The sequence below is a fragment of the Thrips palmi genome, unplaced genomic scaffold, assembly GCF_012932325.1.
Source record: "Thrips palmi isolate BJ-2018 unplaced genomic scaffold, TpBJ-2018v1 HiC_scaffold_5, whole genome shotgun sequence".
Taxonomy (NCBI): domain Eukaryota; kingdom Metazoa; phylum Arthropoda; class Insecta; order Thysanoptera; family Thripidae; genus Thrips; species Thrips palmi.
In genome coordinates, this window is record NW_023144632.1 from 9,746,337 (window position 1) to 9,761,447 (window position 15,111).

The 15,111-nt window shown below is 55.1% G+C and overlaps 4 protein-coding genes across 8 annotated transcripts in view; 1 reads left to right on the forward strand and 3 right to left on the reverse strand.

Moving 5' to 3' along the window:
* The window catches only part of LOC117651016 (calpain-9-like), a 63,458-nt gene that overhangs the window by 44,569 nt on the left and 3,778 nt on the right, over positions 1-15,111 (forward strand). Inside the window, exons 3-6 of one of the 2 annotated variants that reach the window (XM_034394717.1) lie at positions 1,110-1,535; positions 4,317-4,457; positions 4,673-4,847; positions 6,537-6,781. In XM_034394717.1, the coding sequence (XP_034250608.1) occupies positions 1,110-1,535; positions 4,317-4,457; positions 4,673-4,847; positions 6,537-6,781 (987 nt within the window). The remainder of the gene's footprint in view (positions 1-1,109; positions 1,536-4,316; positions 4,458-4,672; positions 4,848-6,536; positions 6,782-15,111) is intronic. The other variant, XM_034394718.1, reaches the window with a different exon arrangement.
* LOC117651026 (glutathione S-transferase 1-like) lies at positions 7,858-9,281 on the reverse strand. 2 transcript variants are annotated; one of them, XM_034394735.1, is made up of 6 exons: positions 9,174-9,281; positions 8,894-9,059; positions 8,687-8,745; positions 8,469-8,607; positions 8,234-8,401; positions 7,858-8,143 (listed from the first exon to the last, which is right to left on the reverse strand). In XM_034394735.1, the coding sequence occupies exons 2-6, from the start codon at positions 9,032-9,034 to the stop codon at positions 7,994-7,996; spliced, it is 657 nt and encodes a 218-aa protein (XP_034250626.1). In that variant the 5' UTR covers positions 9,035-9,059; positions 9,174-9,281; the 3' UTR covers positions 7,858-7,993. The 2 variants fall into 2 exon arrangements, with proteins under 2 accessions (XP_034250626.1, XP_034250625.1); XM_034394734.1 differs by having other exon boundaries at positions 8,894-9,042; positions 9,174-9,280.
* LOC117651027 (glutathione S-transferase 1-like) lies at positions 10,835-12,686 on the reverse strand. 2 transcript variants are annotated; one of them, XM_034394737.1, is made up of 6 exons: positions 12,534-12,686; positions 12,285-12,372; positions 11,668-11,726; positions 11,448-11,586; positions 11,189-11,356; positions 10,835-11,105 (listed from the first exon to the last, which is right to left on the reverse strand). In XM_034394737.1, the coding sequence occupies exons 2-6, from the start codon at positions 12,303-12,305 to the stop codon at positions 10,965-10,967; spliced, it is 528 nt and encodes a 175-aa protein (XP_034250628.1). In that variant the 5' UTR covers positions 12,306-12,372; positions 12,534-12,686; the 3' UTR covers positions 10,835-10,964. The 2 variants fall into 2 exon arrangements, with proteins under 2 accessions (XP_034250628.1, XP_034250627.1); XM_034394736.1 differs by having other exon boundaries at positions 12,224-12,372; positions 12,534-12,685.
* On the reverse strand, positions 12,836-14,573 carry LOC117651034 (glutathione S-transferase 1-1-like). Of its 2 annotated transcripts, XM_034394749.1 has the most exons (5): positions 14,446-14,573; positions 14,115-14,263; positions 13,607-13,665; positions 13,386-13,524; positions 13,173-13,313 (listed from the first exon to the last, which is right to left on the reverse strand). In XM_034394749.1, exons 2-4 carry the CDS (start codon positions 14,253-14,255, stop codon positions 13,494-13,496), a joined length of 231 nt encoding a protein of 76 aa, XP_034250640.1. In that variant the 5' UTR covers positions 14,256-14,263; positions 14,446-14,573; the 3' UTR covers positions 13,173-13,313; positions 13,386-13,493. The 2 variants fall into 2 exon arrangements, with proteins under 2 accessions (XP_034250638.1, XP_034250640.1); XM_034394747.1 differs by lacking the exons at positions 14,115-14,263; positions 14,446-14,573 and adding an exon at positions 12,836-13,063 and having other exon boundaries at positions 13,146-13,313.

Here is a 15,111-nt window from a genome sequence, read left to right on the forward strand (position 1 = left end):
GCGCACTGTTCGACTGACTCGCTATGGCACTGCGCGCGTCGGCTGCATATTATTAACTCGTTAACGGGACGAGCCGATTACCCGCCAGCTGTTCGGGAGGTGCGCCCCGCCCCGCCCCACCCCGCCGCGGTGCGTCCAGGCCTCCGCGGGCAGACGTCGCGTCCGCACCACGTGGTCCCGTCCCGTCCCGCGGGGCCCGCTTCGCCGCGGCGTCCCATTTTCACCAATTACACGCCGGCCGCTGCACGCAAGCACGCCCCACGCCGCGCCCCGCCCTGCGCCCTGCCCTGCCCTGCCTTGCAGTGCCCTGCCCCCCGCGAGGCTCGCCGCGGGGCGGCCGGGCCATTGAATCCGGCCCCTACTCGTCCCGCGCACGTGTTTATTGGCTCGCCGTTGGTGACACCGCCGCCGAGCCTCGGAGGCGCAGTCGCAGTCCAGCCGGTCACGACTAGAGGTTCTGTGGCGCCTCTCCGACGGACTGAGACGCTATTGAGAGGCTCTGCTCCGCCCACCAAAACAACAAAACGTTTGGCTGCTTGGGCTGGGGTTGTAGCGATGTTTCCACGGGGTGCATATGGATTGCAACGTACAAGACACGGCGATATCTGATGAGATTCCATGCGAGTTCTCGTTGGATTTCCCCGCCGCTTTCCGAGATTGTTTGGCCCTGTGCGTGCGGGCCGTGCCGCTAATTAATGGCGATGGGCTGCCGAGCCATCGGGCCTGCTCGGCCTGCTCGGCCTCGGGCCGCGGGGCTGACGAGTCCATTTAAGCCGGGATCATGTTGGCACGCCGCGGCCTTCGCTGCGGTGGGCTCGGTCGCAGCGGTCGCAGCGGTTGCAGCCCGCCCATCGGCGCCTCCCCCCCCCCCCTCTCCGCCAGGCTGCGCTCGGCATGCGCTTCCATGCATGGCCCCACGGGGCTGCGGGGCACTCAGCTGACTTGCATATCGCCGTGTACGGTGCGACCTGCAGGCAAGGCACTCCGCGAGCCGCTCCAGGTCGGCGAGGCGGCCGAGGCGGCCGAGGCGCCGGGCCCCGGGGCGCCGTGCAGCAAGGTGCAGCCACTCAGGCAGGGGACTGACTGACGCATTGCTTCTTCCTCCGCAGGTACTGGACGACGGAGCGGCCGCGGGCGACGCTCAGCGACTACGAGACGATCCGGCGGTCGTGCCGGGAGCGCGGCCGGCTGTTCGAGGACCCCGAGTTCCCGCCGGGCAACCGGGCGCTGTACCACCACAAGAAGCCGCCGCTGCAGCCCATCGTGTGGATGCGGCCGCACGAGATGTGCCAGCGGCCGCGCTTCCTCGCCGACGACCTGGCCGGCCTGGCCGGCGACCACCCCGGCCGCGGCCCCGCCGGCCCCAACGGGCAGCTGCACTCGCCGGGCCCGCGCTTCGACGTGGAGCTGGGCGAGCTGGGCGACCCATGGCTGCTGGCGGCCGTGTCGTCGCTCACGCTCACGCCCCGCTTCCTGGAGAGGGTCGTGCCGCCCGACCAGAGCTTCGACAGCGCGCACTACGCGGGCATCTTCAGGTGAGGCCTTCGTCACGGCGCGGCGTGGCGCCACGGCTCCCCATTCACCGCCATCACTTTAATTGGCCCAGCAATGCCCAGCCATGCCGAAGTTGGGCCCCAAACCGCGCCTCGCTCGCCGTCGACGTGGTCCTTCCATCACGATAGTAGCGCGCCTCTCTTGAGGGAGACCGGACCGTCCGCGTCGCCGCGTCCTATCGGCGTGGCGGAAGGGCCGTCCGTCCAGCGCGGCGACAGCACACACACACACACACACACACACACACACACACACACACACACACACCACACACACACACAAACAAACGGCCGAGTCGTTGCCCCGCTATTTGTTACTTTTGCCAGATAGAGAGCGCGCTTGTCGTGAGCACAATTTATTACACAGGCTGGGCCGCGCGGCACTGTCCCCGCCTGGGTTCTTGCGAGCCGCGCGGCCCATAGCCCGGCTCAGTGCTCCGCGCCAGAAGGCTAGAAGAAGCGCACCGAGGTGGATTCAATGACGGGGAAAAAATTTCCCACGTACCGGCCGGCCCGGCCGCGCGGCGATGCTGCAGTGCTGTGCAATGCTGCAGCCTGCAGTGCGGGCAGTGCCGGCCAGTGCCGCGTCCAGAAGCCGTCTATACAAGATGCACTCACTCGAAAGAGCGCGGCACGCCCTTTTAGAGAGGGCGAGGGCTCCCCGTTCGGGCAAGGCCCTTCCTATTTTAGGCCTTGCGAAGGTAGAAGGGCCAGGCGAAAACAGGACGGGGGGGGGGGCGTCCAAAAGCAGTGGCGGCATGCCGTGCACGGCCAGCCCCTCGCGGCCGTGTCACCACAGCCCGTCAAGGGACTGGTCGAGCGTGGCGCGGCGTGGCGCAGCAGAGCGGGTGGCGGACAGGGACAAGCTTCTCCGATTCAATCGTCATCGAGTACGTGACGAGCGGGGCGGCGGCGGGACGGCGGGAGGCACGCGCGCCGCCGCCAAGCTGCGATCCCAATCTGGCCTGCGGTGTTTGCGTCTTGCTCCAAGTAATCACTCTTCGCTGCGTTCGCCGCATTCGCAGCCGCCCAAAGTGCACTCAGATGGACGGACGCGCGAGTGGTCTTGGTTGGCGCTCTTTCCTTTGCTTCGAGTTCTGGCGGCGCGTCCTGGCCAAGAGTCGCGGCCGAGAGCCCTGGCCGTGCCTCCAGCGTACCAGGGCGGGGAGGGGACGTGGAATGCGCGGGGATGCGCGCCCAGGATGCATCGGTACTGCAGGCCGATTCCGAGCGCCGCCATCGTCGCTGTCTTTCTCGCCTCCTCGCGAGGTGCCCCATGAGTTCGAGAGAGACAGGCAGGCCGCGTCGCGCTGCGTTCTGGGTCCCGCCTTGCTCCAGCAGTTGCTCCAGCGGGCCTGGAGGTCCCCTGAGGCGGCTCGACGCGACCGCCCTGTCCGTGGCTGCTGTGGCCCTGTCCGTCCCGTCCGGCCGCGCGAACAAACGGAACAAACGCCGTGGCAGGTCGCCAGCAGCGCAGGCAAGACGCAGCACAACCGCCCCGCCACTGCTAGCCTCCGGCTCCGGCAGTTGCTCCAGTAGACTGATTCCAAGAGTCGTATTCGTCGCTCTGTCTCTCTCGCACTCTCGGGGCGCGCGAGAGAGACGGAGCGACGAAAAGATCTCTCGGATTCAGACTGCAGCAGTTGCTCGCCAGCGGGTCCTGCGGCGTCCGGAACGGCACTGGAGTACATTTCCCTGTCGCGGTCCTCGCGAGGCGGGAACTGAGACTCTGGAAGCGCGGCTGGAAGAAGTGGGGCTGTGGAAGGTGGAAGCAAGACGCGAGGAGAAAAATAATGGCAACGACGACTGCGAATTGAACCTCGAAACGGTCCATCCTCGCTATGTGACCGCTAACTCGCGAGCTTTGCCCCCGCCCAATTACCGCAACTTGTCGGCAGAGCGCACTGATGGCGCCAATCAGCCCTTACACACACACACACACACACACACACTTCCCCTCTCTCACACACACACACACACGAGACCCGCAGTCGAGAAAGCACAAAGAAAGCGCAGAGAGACAGACAATACCGGCAGGGCAGGTGGCCTTCTGTCGTGTCACTGTGTGTGTGGCAGGCATGTGAAAGGATGCCTATCTGGCCAAACTAGTTTCCTCTCCGCGATCTAGGAGGAATCCTGCTGGGTGTGTGACTTGCAGTGACGCGCGGCCTTCTTTTTCGGTGGGACGGCCTGGCGGTGCCTGGCGGTCCGGCAGTGTGCTAGATAGCTGCTCAGAGTCTGGAGTCGCTGGACTCTGGAGCGGCCGAGTGGTGCGAGCCGAGGCCCCCGACCGGCAGCTCGGCCGCTCCGGTCGGTCCCGGTGCAAACAGCGCCTTTACCGTCGACACGGCCAAACTCGCCCATTCCAGCGGCCATTCACGCCGCGCCGAAGATGCGTCCCCCTAAAGGAGCGCGTCGAGCGCCCCGCCGTCGTGGCGGCTGGGTGGGGCGGGGTGGGGTGAAGGGGGGGGGGGGGTGAAGTGGGGCTGGGGTAGAAGGGGTTGGGGTGGATTGGGTGGGACGGGGAGCGGCGGGTGAGGCGGTGTGTGGTGGGCGCGGGCGGTGTGTGGTGGACTTTGGGGGGGGGGGGGGGGTCCGCGTAAGAGCACCGCTGTCTGTCGGAGGAGATGGTCTCCGCTGGCGCTCTCTCACTGGGCGCCGCACTCTCGAATAAGTGCAAAGCAAAATAAAGATCAAGATATGAAAATGGGTTCCCCCAGCTGCCGCGACCTCTGACCCCGATATGTTGTTTTTGTTGTTTAGGTTCCGGTTTTGGCACTTCGGCGAGTGGGTGGACGTGCTGGTGGACGACCGGCTGCCCACGCACAAGGGCCGCCTGGTGCACATGCACTCCTCCAACAGCACCGAGTTCTGGGCCGCGCTGCTCGAGAAGGCCTACGCCAAGTGAGTTGGAGCGAAGTGGAGGCGGCCAGAGTACTTGAAGCAGCTTCGAGTGCGCCGCTGTCACGCCACTGTAGTGGCTCGCACGCCGCCTGCACCGCAGTCAGGAGTGTCGGACGGGTTGCCTACCCCGCGGATCACAGGCGCCTTGCCTCACCGCGTTTCTTTTTTACACCGTTGTTTTGAACTTGAACGTTGTTGGTCTTCTCGACCCGCAGGTGGTACGGCAGCTACGAGGGCCTGCAGTGCGGCATGACGACGCGCGCGCTGCAGGACCTGACGGGCGGCATCGTGCAGAGCTTCGGACTGTCCAGCCAGGACAGGTACCTCACCTTCCAGGTGCTCAACAGCGCCGTGCCGCGGTCCTCCCTGCTCATCGCCTGCATCCAGCCGGTGGGTACTCCCAGTGGGCTCCCAGAGTCCTCCCAGGCCGGTAAACTTTCCTGGCAATACGTTACAAAAGTATCATTCTAACGAATATGACGTCACATTCGTTGAACAGATGAGAAAAGTGACCCGCTCCTGACCCGACGTGACCCGTTACGAAATACAGGTGTACCTCTCGTAAACGGTGAAAAATACGGAGGGTATGTTCAAGGTGACTCTTTTAGAAAATTTTATTTTCAATTAAAATTAGTTAAACTCTGCACGGTCACCGTTTGACTTGGTTGGTCACTGTATATCGTTGCGGGTCACGGTGGGTGATAAGCGGATCACTTTTCTCACCTGAGGCCCCCCCTCCCCCTTCCGCCTTTCCCCAATCAGTCACACGCAGGAATGCTCCCGCCGCGCCGGGCCAGTCTCCCTTCCTTCAACGGCTGGAGAGTTGTTTACCATTTGGTAGTTTAACTAAGTAGCTAATAATTTTAAAGAGCTCCCCCCCCCTCCCCTCCTTGTGCGTGTTTACCGGCGTACTTGTAATTTGGCACACGGTTTGGGCCACACACACACACACACACGAGTGCGCGCAAAGTCTTGTCTCGTTTTTACGATCACGTTTGGCTGTTCGTCGGTCGGCATCACAGTTTGTGTAAAGTACAGATTGTGCGTGTGCAGAGAGGGGGCAGAGTGTACGTGTGCGCGTTGAGTAAGTGCGAAGCGGTTCCGATCATGAAAGCGTTTAACACGGTCTTCCTCTCTTTTTATCTTCATTTTCCCTCCCACTTCTCTCTCTCTCTCTCTCTCTCTCTCTCTCTCTCTCTCTCTCTCTCTCTCTCTCTCTCTCTCTCGCTTCTCCCTGGGCCTCGATTCTCGTCAACACGGAACGAGCGCGAGATTGGGCGTCCTAACCTCCCCCTATCATTTTCCACTTACACAGGAACAAACACACGCACACACACATACGCGCGCGCGCACACACACACGCACTCACACGCGCGCACCGCGGGTTCGACCGCGGCCGATACCGATTAGGCGCAGCAGCAGCGTAGCCGAGATGCAATCGGCTCTCTTCTCCGCAGCTTGGGCACTTTTCTTTGCCTTTTTTGCCTCTTCTCTTTTTCATTTTTTTTTTAAATTTGGTTGGATGGTTATGAAGATTCGTGCCTAGTTCACCGGATAGCAGGCGGTCTCCCTGCCAGCCAGCCAGCCCGCCCATGTGGCAAAGGCCGGCACCGCCATATCGGCGCTTGGACTCGGGCCGACGTGCATAAAATGGCACGTTATAGTGCCGGGGACCGCTGCTGCGCCAGGACGCGCCAGGCTGCGCGATGCACTGCGATGCATCGGGGTGCCGCCAAGAGCCGCAGAGCGCAGCGCCTCGAAATCAGTTTCCTCGCCGCCGTTCGGAAAGGCGCCATTAGCTCCTCCTACAGGCCGTGAGTGATGGCGGGGCATATCGCGCGGCGCAATGCGTGTGGGCGGACACACACACACACACACACACACACACACCACACACCACACACACACACACACACACACAGATCTGCCTCGCTTCACATAGCGGGAGACGCAGCGCGTGCAATGGCCCAAACCACCACCCGCGGAGTGCTAGAGGGACTCTGCCGTAGATGTGTTGGGGCCTCCCACAGCCTTGTAAGGACGCTGGACCCCCCCGCTAGTGACGCCGTCTGTCGCCAGGAGAAGGAGAACAAGCGGCAGCTGCGGCTGCGCAACGGGCTGCTGACGCAGCACGCGTACTCGGTGACGGGGCTGGCGCGCGTCCGCGGCCCGCTGGGCGAGACGCCGCTGGTGCGGCTGCGGAACCCCTGGGCGCGCGGCGAGTGGACGGGCGCCTGGAGCGAGCGGTCCTGGGAGTGGGACGGCCTGTCCGAGCGCGACAAGGAGCTGCTCTCGGTGCGCGTGCGCAACGACGGCGAGTTCTGGTGAGTACAACGTCCTGGATGCGACAACGTCCTGGACCACGACGATGACGACGACGCCTCGGGGAAACCGACTCCGAAAGTCTACTTTCATTTTCGTTTCATTGTGTCTCATGTATCCTCTGCAAAAAATGTTCGAAATATGTGCTGAAAGTGACGATGATACTTTTAAAAATGGCATTTGTTTTCCCCGCGGGGTCGTCGGTCTTCTACTGCTTTCTGGTGCAAAGATCGTCAACGGGTGGATCGCGATGGATCGTGCTCCCGAATGTCGGTTCGGGTCGGTTCCGAACCAAACCGAAGCGCCGGTTTTGGCCCAAACCGTTGACCAGCTTCGAGTCCCGGCGGCGCTATAATTTTTTTTCGCGATTTCAGAGCTGCAACCGCAACTAACATTTCACGGCACACATAAATACCGTGGAGATTCCTTTTCAAGAACCTGAAGGGTACCAGAGACCGACAAAAATGCAGGCTTCTGCCGGGACTCGAAGCTGGGCCAGTCGCCGGCCGGGCCCACGCCCGCCAGGGCTTGGCTCGGGACCGACCCGGGCCGATGTTGGCGAGCACGATCCAACGCGATCCACCCGTTGACGATCTTTGTTCTGGTGGCGGTGCGACGCTGTGCGAGGGGATCCGAAGACGCGAGGGCACTCGATCGGCATGCCGTGCTTTCCCAATTGGTAACGGTGGCACGGCGGCGTGGCCGGCCGTAATCCAAATGAAATGCTGCCCGATTTGTTTGATGGAGGCGTGTCCGAGGCGTGGCCGAGGCGTGCCGCGCAACGGGACGCCGCGGTTGCCTCCGCTATGAAGATGGGCCTCTCGCAGCCTCTCCGGCTGGTCAGACTCGGTCAGACCGCGCGGCGACTTCGGCAGCCAGTCGGCTCGGGAGGTGTTCGCTCCTTCGCCCGACCGCCGAAACCGCCTATGCGCGAGCGAACGAGATTGCCCGTGTGTTTCCAAATGGCTGATAGTGCCGTCTCACGTGGCTCAGGCCTCTCGTGGTGCAATCCAAATCTTTCTCTTTACGTCATTTTGGGTTGCTTTCCAGTAGTGTGAATGAGAAGGGAATTGGAACGTACATTTTTGACGCATTGAATGTTTTATTTCTTTTTAAATATGCGTTCACTTTCCTTATTAGACATTCAAGGCATGCGTCATTAAAATGAAAGTGTAGATTGGGTGATCTGGAGATGGACACAACACTGTAGTCGCCTACTTCTTGCCCATCCTTGCAGCCAGGGCATCGGCAATGTTCTTGCTGTACGTGGGGTTGTTGATCTCGTCATAGCCTGGGAGTTCCTCCTCACACCGCCTCAGCCAGGCTACCACCTTGGGCGGCAAGGTTATCTCCGGAAATACAGTCTGCAGGGAAGAAAACACGCTGTGCGTTACTTCTGGAAAGGCAAAATGTGAGCCAGTAAGCGATTGGTGCAGCCGAGGTGCAGCACTCACTGCGATGATGGATACGCTGGTGGCACAACAGCAGTCGGCGATGGTGGGGCGACTGCCGGCCAGCCAGCCGCCCTCGTGGATGATGGGCTCTACCAAGTCCACTGCCTCCTGCATGGCCTGCACCTTCTTTTTGGGTATCTCCACGGCATTCCCGTAGAAGACAGGTGCCTGGAACGGGGTGGTCATGACAACATGCTGTCACATGTGTGTCGGTCTAAAGATGCGATTTACTCACCACGGCGTCCTTGAACCTCGTGAACAGTATCCCGTTGTCAAAGTGAAGGCGCTGGTGAACGGTGGCCCTCTGCTTGATGTCCTTCGGGTACCAGCTGTCGTTGCCCGTCTTGTCGCCGAGGTATGCGACGATGGCGTGGCTGTGGGAAACACTTGCATTCAGATGCATTCGAGGAAGGCGAAGTACATTTATGGGAAAACAAAACCCCATTCAGTCACCTGTCCCAAAGAACGAAATCTCCATCCTTAATAAACGGAACGGTGTGGTGTGGATTTATCTAAAAAACCAAAAGCATCATTATGGCTTATAGACCGAGCTCAGTTTTCTTCAAATAATTAGAAAAGCATAGTAAATTTCCTAAAGATGTTTTATGCAACTACAAATAAGACGGAGGTTTTCGTAGCCTGCGAAGACTGTGAACTGACCTTCAAATACTCAGGCTTTTTGAGGTCTCCGCCCAGCACGTCGACGACCACAAAGTCGTACTCGATGCCCATGGCCTTGCACGCCAAACGAACCGCGCGGGCTGGGGGGCTCGGCCCAGTGCCGTACAGGGTGAGAACCATGGCGAGGGCTTGAAACACGGCAAAACTGTGAGTAAAGTTTGGTTTCACGACAAATGCCAGTGATTTTCGGAAGGCTGAGGGAAATCAAATGAAAATGTAAAAAGCCAAAGTTGACTGCATGAAAGGACGTAGCACTTACAACAATATGCGCAATAGTTCTGAGGTGATTAACGAGCTGCGGGCGACTGAGCAAAATCAGACAAGCATGATCCCTTTTCGTGATGGTCAACTCACCTTATCGCTTATATCGCTATCAGCGTCTGTCGGGAGGGGGGCCAATACAACAGAATTCCCAGAAGGATGATTTCTGTTCTAAATTAGGATAGATAAAGGCCTCTCCCCCCGGCTGACATTGGAGATTTGTTGCAATGTGTGTTTAATTGGCTGAGCGATAGCGAAGCCTGTTACTCCATTGGGGTTGAAAAGTTTTTCCTGTCTGTCTGTCTGTCTGTGTGTGTGTCCGCACTACTCCTCCTGAACGGCTCGGCCTATCTCGGTGAGATTTTGCACACTTTTTTTGGCATGTCCTTGGCTCGGCACACGCGAAATTTCACTATCCTAGCTCAACTGGTTCAGTTTTTATAGCCGAAAAACACCTTAAAAAACGGCGAAAAATCGAGTTTTCTGCAGGCAGATCACTTTTGTCTTGAAGAAGGGGGGTCTGGGGGCGGAGCCCCCCAGCCCCGACAAGTAAAAAGTTACAAGGGATCTAGAATGAAGGAGGGTCTGAGGGGCGGAGCCCCCCAGCATGCAACAAGTTAGAAGTAACCGACGATGGACAAGCCATTGCCTGCCGAAGGCAGGCTAGCGCCGCAGGCCAAGGTAGGTACGCCAGGCGCGGATTGGAGGAACAGGCAGCGAGACATCGCGAAGCCTGTTACGACAAGACTCGGTCTGGCGTAAACCTACCTTGTTTAATTTCACTGTATTTATAGAATGACCGCATCGTTTTTATGTGACATTGCGTTTGCCACTATCAGCTGCCTTATTATCAGTCGTAAAAGTGGCTATGTCACCAATAGGTAACCATCTGTCCCATGCAAGAGGGACACCTGTCCCTGAAATTTTTGTTGGCTGAGCGATAGCGAAGCCTGTTACTCCAGTGCGGTTGAAAAGTTTTGTCTGTCTGTCTGTCTGTCTGCCTGCGTGTGTGTGTGCACTACTCCTCCTGAACGGCTTGGCCGATCTGGCTGAGACTTTGCAGGCTCATAAGGTGTGTTCTTGGCTCGGCACACGCAAAATATCACTATCCTAGCTCCACTGGTTCAGTTTTTATAGCCGAAAAACAACTAAAAAACGGCGAAAAATCGAGATTTCTGCAGGCAGATCTCCCCTGCCTTGATGGAAGGGGGGCCTGGGGGGTGGAGCCCCCCAGCCTCGACAAGTTATAATGTTACAAGGGTCAAGATCGTGTAATTTCTAGATAAAGCAACTATATACAGAATGAAGGGGGGTCTGGGGGGCCCTTCAGCATGCAACAAATTAGAAGTAACCGACGGTGGACAAGCATTGCCTGCCGAAGGCAGGCTAGCGCCGCAGGCCAAGGCAGGTACGCCAGGCGCGGATTGGAGGAACAGGCAGCGAGACATCGCGAAGTCTGTTACGACAAGACGCGGTCTGGCGTAAACCTACCTTGTTAGTCGGTAGGAATCGATGGAACTGGTTTTGATTTTGAATCGGGTTTTGAATCGGGTATCCTAGCATGCTACACAAGCATGCATGTAAGAAAAGGGTATGAAAATCCTAAAATTGAAACATTTAATTCAATTCTAGGAAAAAATCTGTCAAGAAATATATATGTATGTCAAAATCTCATAAAAGTAAACATTTATTTAATACTCAATTTACAAATCACAATTAGCCCTCCGCACACTGTGTCAACGACCATTTGTACACGAGCCAAAAAATTAAAATTCAGCCACCCATATTTTTAACCCATTCTTTGAGCAACTTCGGCAAGTATTTCTTTGATGTTGAAGGTGCTGAGCTCGTCGTAGCCTGGGAGTTCCTTTGCGCATCGCCACAGCCAGGAAGCAACCTTTGGAGGCATTTTCAGTTCCGGAAATATACCCTTGGGGATTAAATTTAATAAGTGTCATGACATCAGGAAAAAACATGAAGTTAAAAATAGGCCCATACTAAAGTGGCACTCACTACGCAACAGGAGACGTTCGCAGCACAGCAGCAGTCTGCGATGGTGGGGTGACTGCCGGCAAGCCAGCCTTCGTCGTGGATGAGGGACTCCATTAAGGTCAAACTCTCCTGCAGCCCACGCATCTTCTCTGGTGGTATCACGAGAACGTTTTCATGTACCAAAGGTGCCTAGAAATAAGTGGCCATTTTCGACATACTGGACTGTTTCGTTTGTGTGCTTCTGAGGACACACCAGGGTTACCCATACCCACACACCCACCATTATGTCTTTGAGCCTCATGTTAAGCATCGTGTTGTTGAATTGAAGTAGTTGCTGGATGTTTTTCCTCTGCTTAATATCCTTTGGGTACCACCTGTCGTTACCAAACTTATCAGCAAGGTACGTGACGATGGCGTGGCTGTAAACAAGCATTTTTATTTCAAAACCACGGGAGATCGGTGAAGTGGCCTTATACACACTAAACGACTTGTCCTATTACCTGTCGCAAAGAACGTAATCTTCATCCACGATAAATGGAACGTTGCCTTCTGGATTCATCTGTAAAATCAAAATGAGTTATTGTCTGTATTGAATGTTATTGTCTATGGGTTATTTTCGATGCAAACAAGCTATTTTTATCATTTTTAGTGTTAAAAAACTCGATTTAAGATCCGTTGTTAGAATAAGGTACGTCATTATGCATTATTTGTCCAAAAGATCAAACTGCATTGTGGCAAAAAGGTACGGAAAATTCTGTTAATTTTTTTGCCAGGATTCTCCGTAGCCCTCTTGTCAATATTCTCCGTAGGCTCTTACAGTATTCTCCTTAGGACGGCACAGTATTCTCCGTAGGACCTTATAGTGTTCTCCGTAGGACTATACAGTCTTCCAGGTCCTACGGAGAAGACTTTACGGTTCTACGGAGAATACTGTACGGCCCTACTGAGAATACTGTAAGAGCCTACGGAGAATATTGATAAGAGGGCTACGGAGAATCCTGGCAAAAAAATTAACAGAATTTTCCGTTCCTTTTCGCCACAGTGTGGAGTTCTAACCTTCATCATTTCCGGCGTCTTTAGGTCACCGCTCACTATATCAACGGCTTTAAAGACGTACTTGATTTCCATGGCCTTGCATGCCATGCGTACCGCACGGACCTGTGGGCTGGGCTCCACGCCGTACAGAGTGAGGACCATGGTGAGAGCTTAAATCAAAGCACGTGAAATTGTGAGTGACTTCTTGCTGCCATGTAGACTGCAACTAAACTATCTTAGCGCTGACTTTTAGTTATCAGTCTACTGCAAAGCACTCTAATAGCGAAGTTACAATCCTCCTTGAGGTGGAAGGAGATAGAACATCACTCACAACACGACAGTAGTAAATATATGGAAGCCACGTTCGTTTGTCCAAAATTAATCTTAGATTATGTTTCTTTTTCACTATGCCGCATTTTACTTGATACGTGTGCACCTGGTCGACGACCAGCAGTTGACTAAGGAGACCGGCCGACAGTCACGTTTCTGAATATCCCCAATACCCGTATCTTGCGTCGTGACGCATTATCTCCGTCTTATCGGGACAGGAACTGGACCCTGGCCAAGGGTGTCTAGCAGATTACTAGAAAAGATTTTTTGAGCTCTTTTTAGCAAACCAGGCATTCTGCACGCTTTACGATAATTTTGAACGGACTCTTTATTGATGACAAAATACAGAAAAGCAGGAGGGCAAATGGAAACGAAATATCTCGCTCATTTCTTGCCAAGTGTTGCAAGAACAGCTTCAGCCAATTTCTTGATGTTGTCAGTGTTGATCTCGTCGTATCCTGGAAGTTCTGATTGGCATCGTTTGAGCCAGGCAGCCACCTTGGCTGGCAACCTAACCTCCGGAAATATAGCCTAAAGGAAAGAATAGGTAACGTGCTAAATGGCTTTTATAAATAAAAAAAAAAACAAATTAAATGGATAATGCAACACTCACTACTACGGTTGACACGCTGGCCACGCAGCAGCAGTCAGCAATGGTCGGGTGACTTCCTGCAAGCCAGCCCCCCTCGTGGATGATGGGCTCCATTAAGTCCAGGGACTCCTGCAAGCCCTTCACTTTTTCTGGTGGTATCTCCCTTACATTTTCAAAAAAAATTGGCGCCTAGGAAACAAAAAGGTCGTTATTATCAGGATTGTTAGAGTTGTGTTAATGAAGACGCAGCAAGCTACGCACTAGAATGTTTTTCATTCTTGTGAACAGCATCACGTTATCGAAGTGAAGGCGTTGATGTATGGTGGCCCTCTGCTTGATGTCCTTTGGGTATCAGCTTTCGTTTCCGGACTAGTCACCCAGGTACGTCACGATGGCGTGGCTAGGCACAACGAATTTAGGTTCAGAAACACGGACAACGGAGACAAAAACGCAAAACGGAGACACCAGGCACTGTCATTTACCTGTCCCAAAGAACATATTCACCGTCCCTTATGAACGGAACAGTGTGGTGAGGGTTCACCTAGAACAAACGCAGTGTAGGTAATTACTGTAGCGCTTTCACTCTCATCCCAGGAACGTGACATCACGTTGAAACGAATGTGACAAAGTGTCACGTTCTTTTGAGCATTGCGTCACATTCGTTTCCACGTGAATGAGCTGACTTTTGGCTTATCCTTGTCCATACAAAATGTGCTAAATGCTCTAAATAACGTGACTTTTTGTCACATCCATTTCAACGTGATGTCATATTCCCGGGATGAGAGTGTGAGACCTGCTTTGGACCTGGCATATGTGCTCATCCTTTCTCCCGTATACCATGCTGTTTAACTCGTGTTTACAGTAATTTCGTCGTGGTTCAAAACAAATATTTTTCTAAGGTTGTTGCTGGACGCAAAGTATCCAACCTACTAAAATACAGGAGACCGATGATGACTTATTTGTCAAGAGTGTCCAGCTTGGGGCACTTACCTTCAAAAACTCTGGCTTTTTTAGCTCTCCGGCTATTACGTCGACTACTTGGAAGTCGTACTCGATGCCCGTTGCCTTGCACGCCATGCGCACTGCGCGAACCGGTGGGCTGACCTCGGTGCCGTAGAGGGTGAGGACCATGGTGAGGGCTTCAGACAGAACAGGCAAATGGTAACACCCCATGGCACTGACGCCAAAGTTTTCAATAATGAGCCTGATTCCAATTACTTTAAAAACAATATTGATGTTTTATCCATCGACAAAGAAAATAAATGTTATTCGCAATACAAGAAATCTGCTTTAAGAATGAGCAAGCCTCTGTTTTACGCACTAGGAGTTGTCTGATGGCTTGCTGTGAAGTTACAGCTGTGTTGAAATTATCCGTTGACAACAGTTTGACAGCCAGCAGGTGACTGAGCGTTCAAAGTCAAGCAACCTTTATTTAAGTGACTCCATGGCCTTATCTCGTGTCACACTATCACAGCGACACCCCCTATCTATAACCGCTACCCAGATGCCAGGCTGTGAATAGCCACTTAGCTGTACCTACCTTGGGGACAACCGCGCATCTCCAGCGACCCCGCGGATAACCGCTTAGCTGGCAGGTGGTTCCGGAGAAGCGCTCATCCGCCGGCCGGCCGGGCGTTGGTTAGGTTGTGGCCGCCAGTTATCCGTTCATAGTGGTCGTCACAGTCCCCATAGAAACCAAATCGTTGTCTCAGAATGTAGAGTAGCAGTTTCTTATTTAGTAGCATGTTTAGTTAGTTTTGCTCCAAATTACATGCAGCATTTGCAAAGCGTCAATTCATGTCCCGTATTTGACGGGCGTGAGCGGTTGTCGGAAGCCAACTGCCAGCTAAGCGGTTATCCCCGGTGGCCGCAGATGCGCGGTTTTCCCCTAGGTGGGTACAGCTAAGTGGTTATTCCCATCCAGGTATCGGGGAAGCGGTTATAGATAGGGGGTATCGAGTCTTGAAGGCGAGAAACAGGTCCTTGA

Bases quoted from the DNA above. Each gene is read 5' to 3' on its own strand.
- LOC117651026 (XM_034394735.1), bottom strand. From the start codon at position 9,034: ATGGTTCTCACCCTGTACGGCACTGGGCCGAGCCCCCCAGCCCGCGCG. The intron at 8,746-8,893 runs GTCAGTTCACAG...TTGGTTTTTTAG, and splicing joins AAAAGCCTGAGTATTTGAAG to ATAAATCCACACCACACCGT. The intron at 8,144-8,233 runs GTGAGTGCTGCA...TCTTCCCTGCAG, and splicing joins CCAGCGTATCCATCATCGCA to ACTGTATTTCCGGAGATAAC.
- LOC117651027 (XM_034394736.1), bottom strand. From the start codon at position 12,364: ATGGTCCTCACTCTGTACGGCGTGGAGCCCAGCCCACAGGTCCGTGCG. The intron at 11,727-12,223 runs GTTAGAACTCCA...TTGATTTTACAG, and splicing joins AGACGCCGGAAATGATGAAG to ATGAATCCAGAAGGCAACGT. The intron at 11,357-11,447 runs GTGGGTGTGTGG...ACTTATTTCTAG, and splicing joins TGAGGCTCAAAGACATAATG to GCACCTTTGGTACATGAAAA.
- LOC117651034 (XM_034394747.1), bottom strand. From the start codon at position 13,415: ATGCTGTTCACAAGAATGAAAAACATTCTA. The intron at 13,314-13,385 runs GTGCGTAGCTTG...TTTGTTTCCTAG, and splicing joins CAAGAATGAAAAACATTCTA to GCGCCAATTTTTTTTGAAAA. The intron at 13,064-13,145 runs GTGAGTGTTGCA...TCTTTCCTTTAG, and splicing joins CCAGCGTGTCAACCGTAGTA to GCTATATTTCCGGAGGTTAG.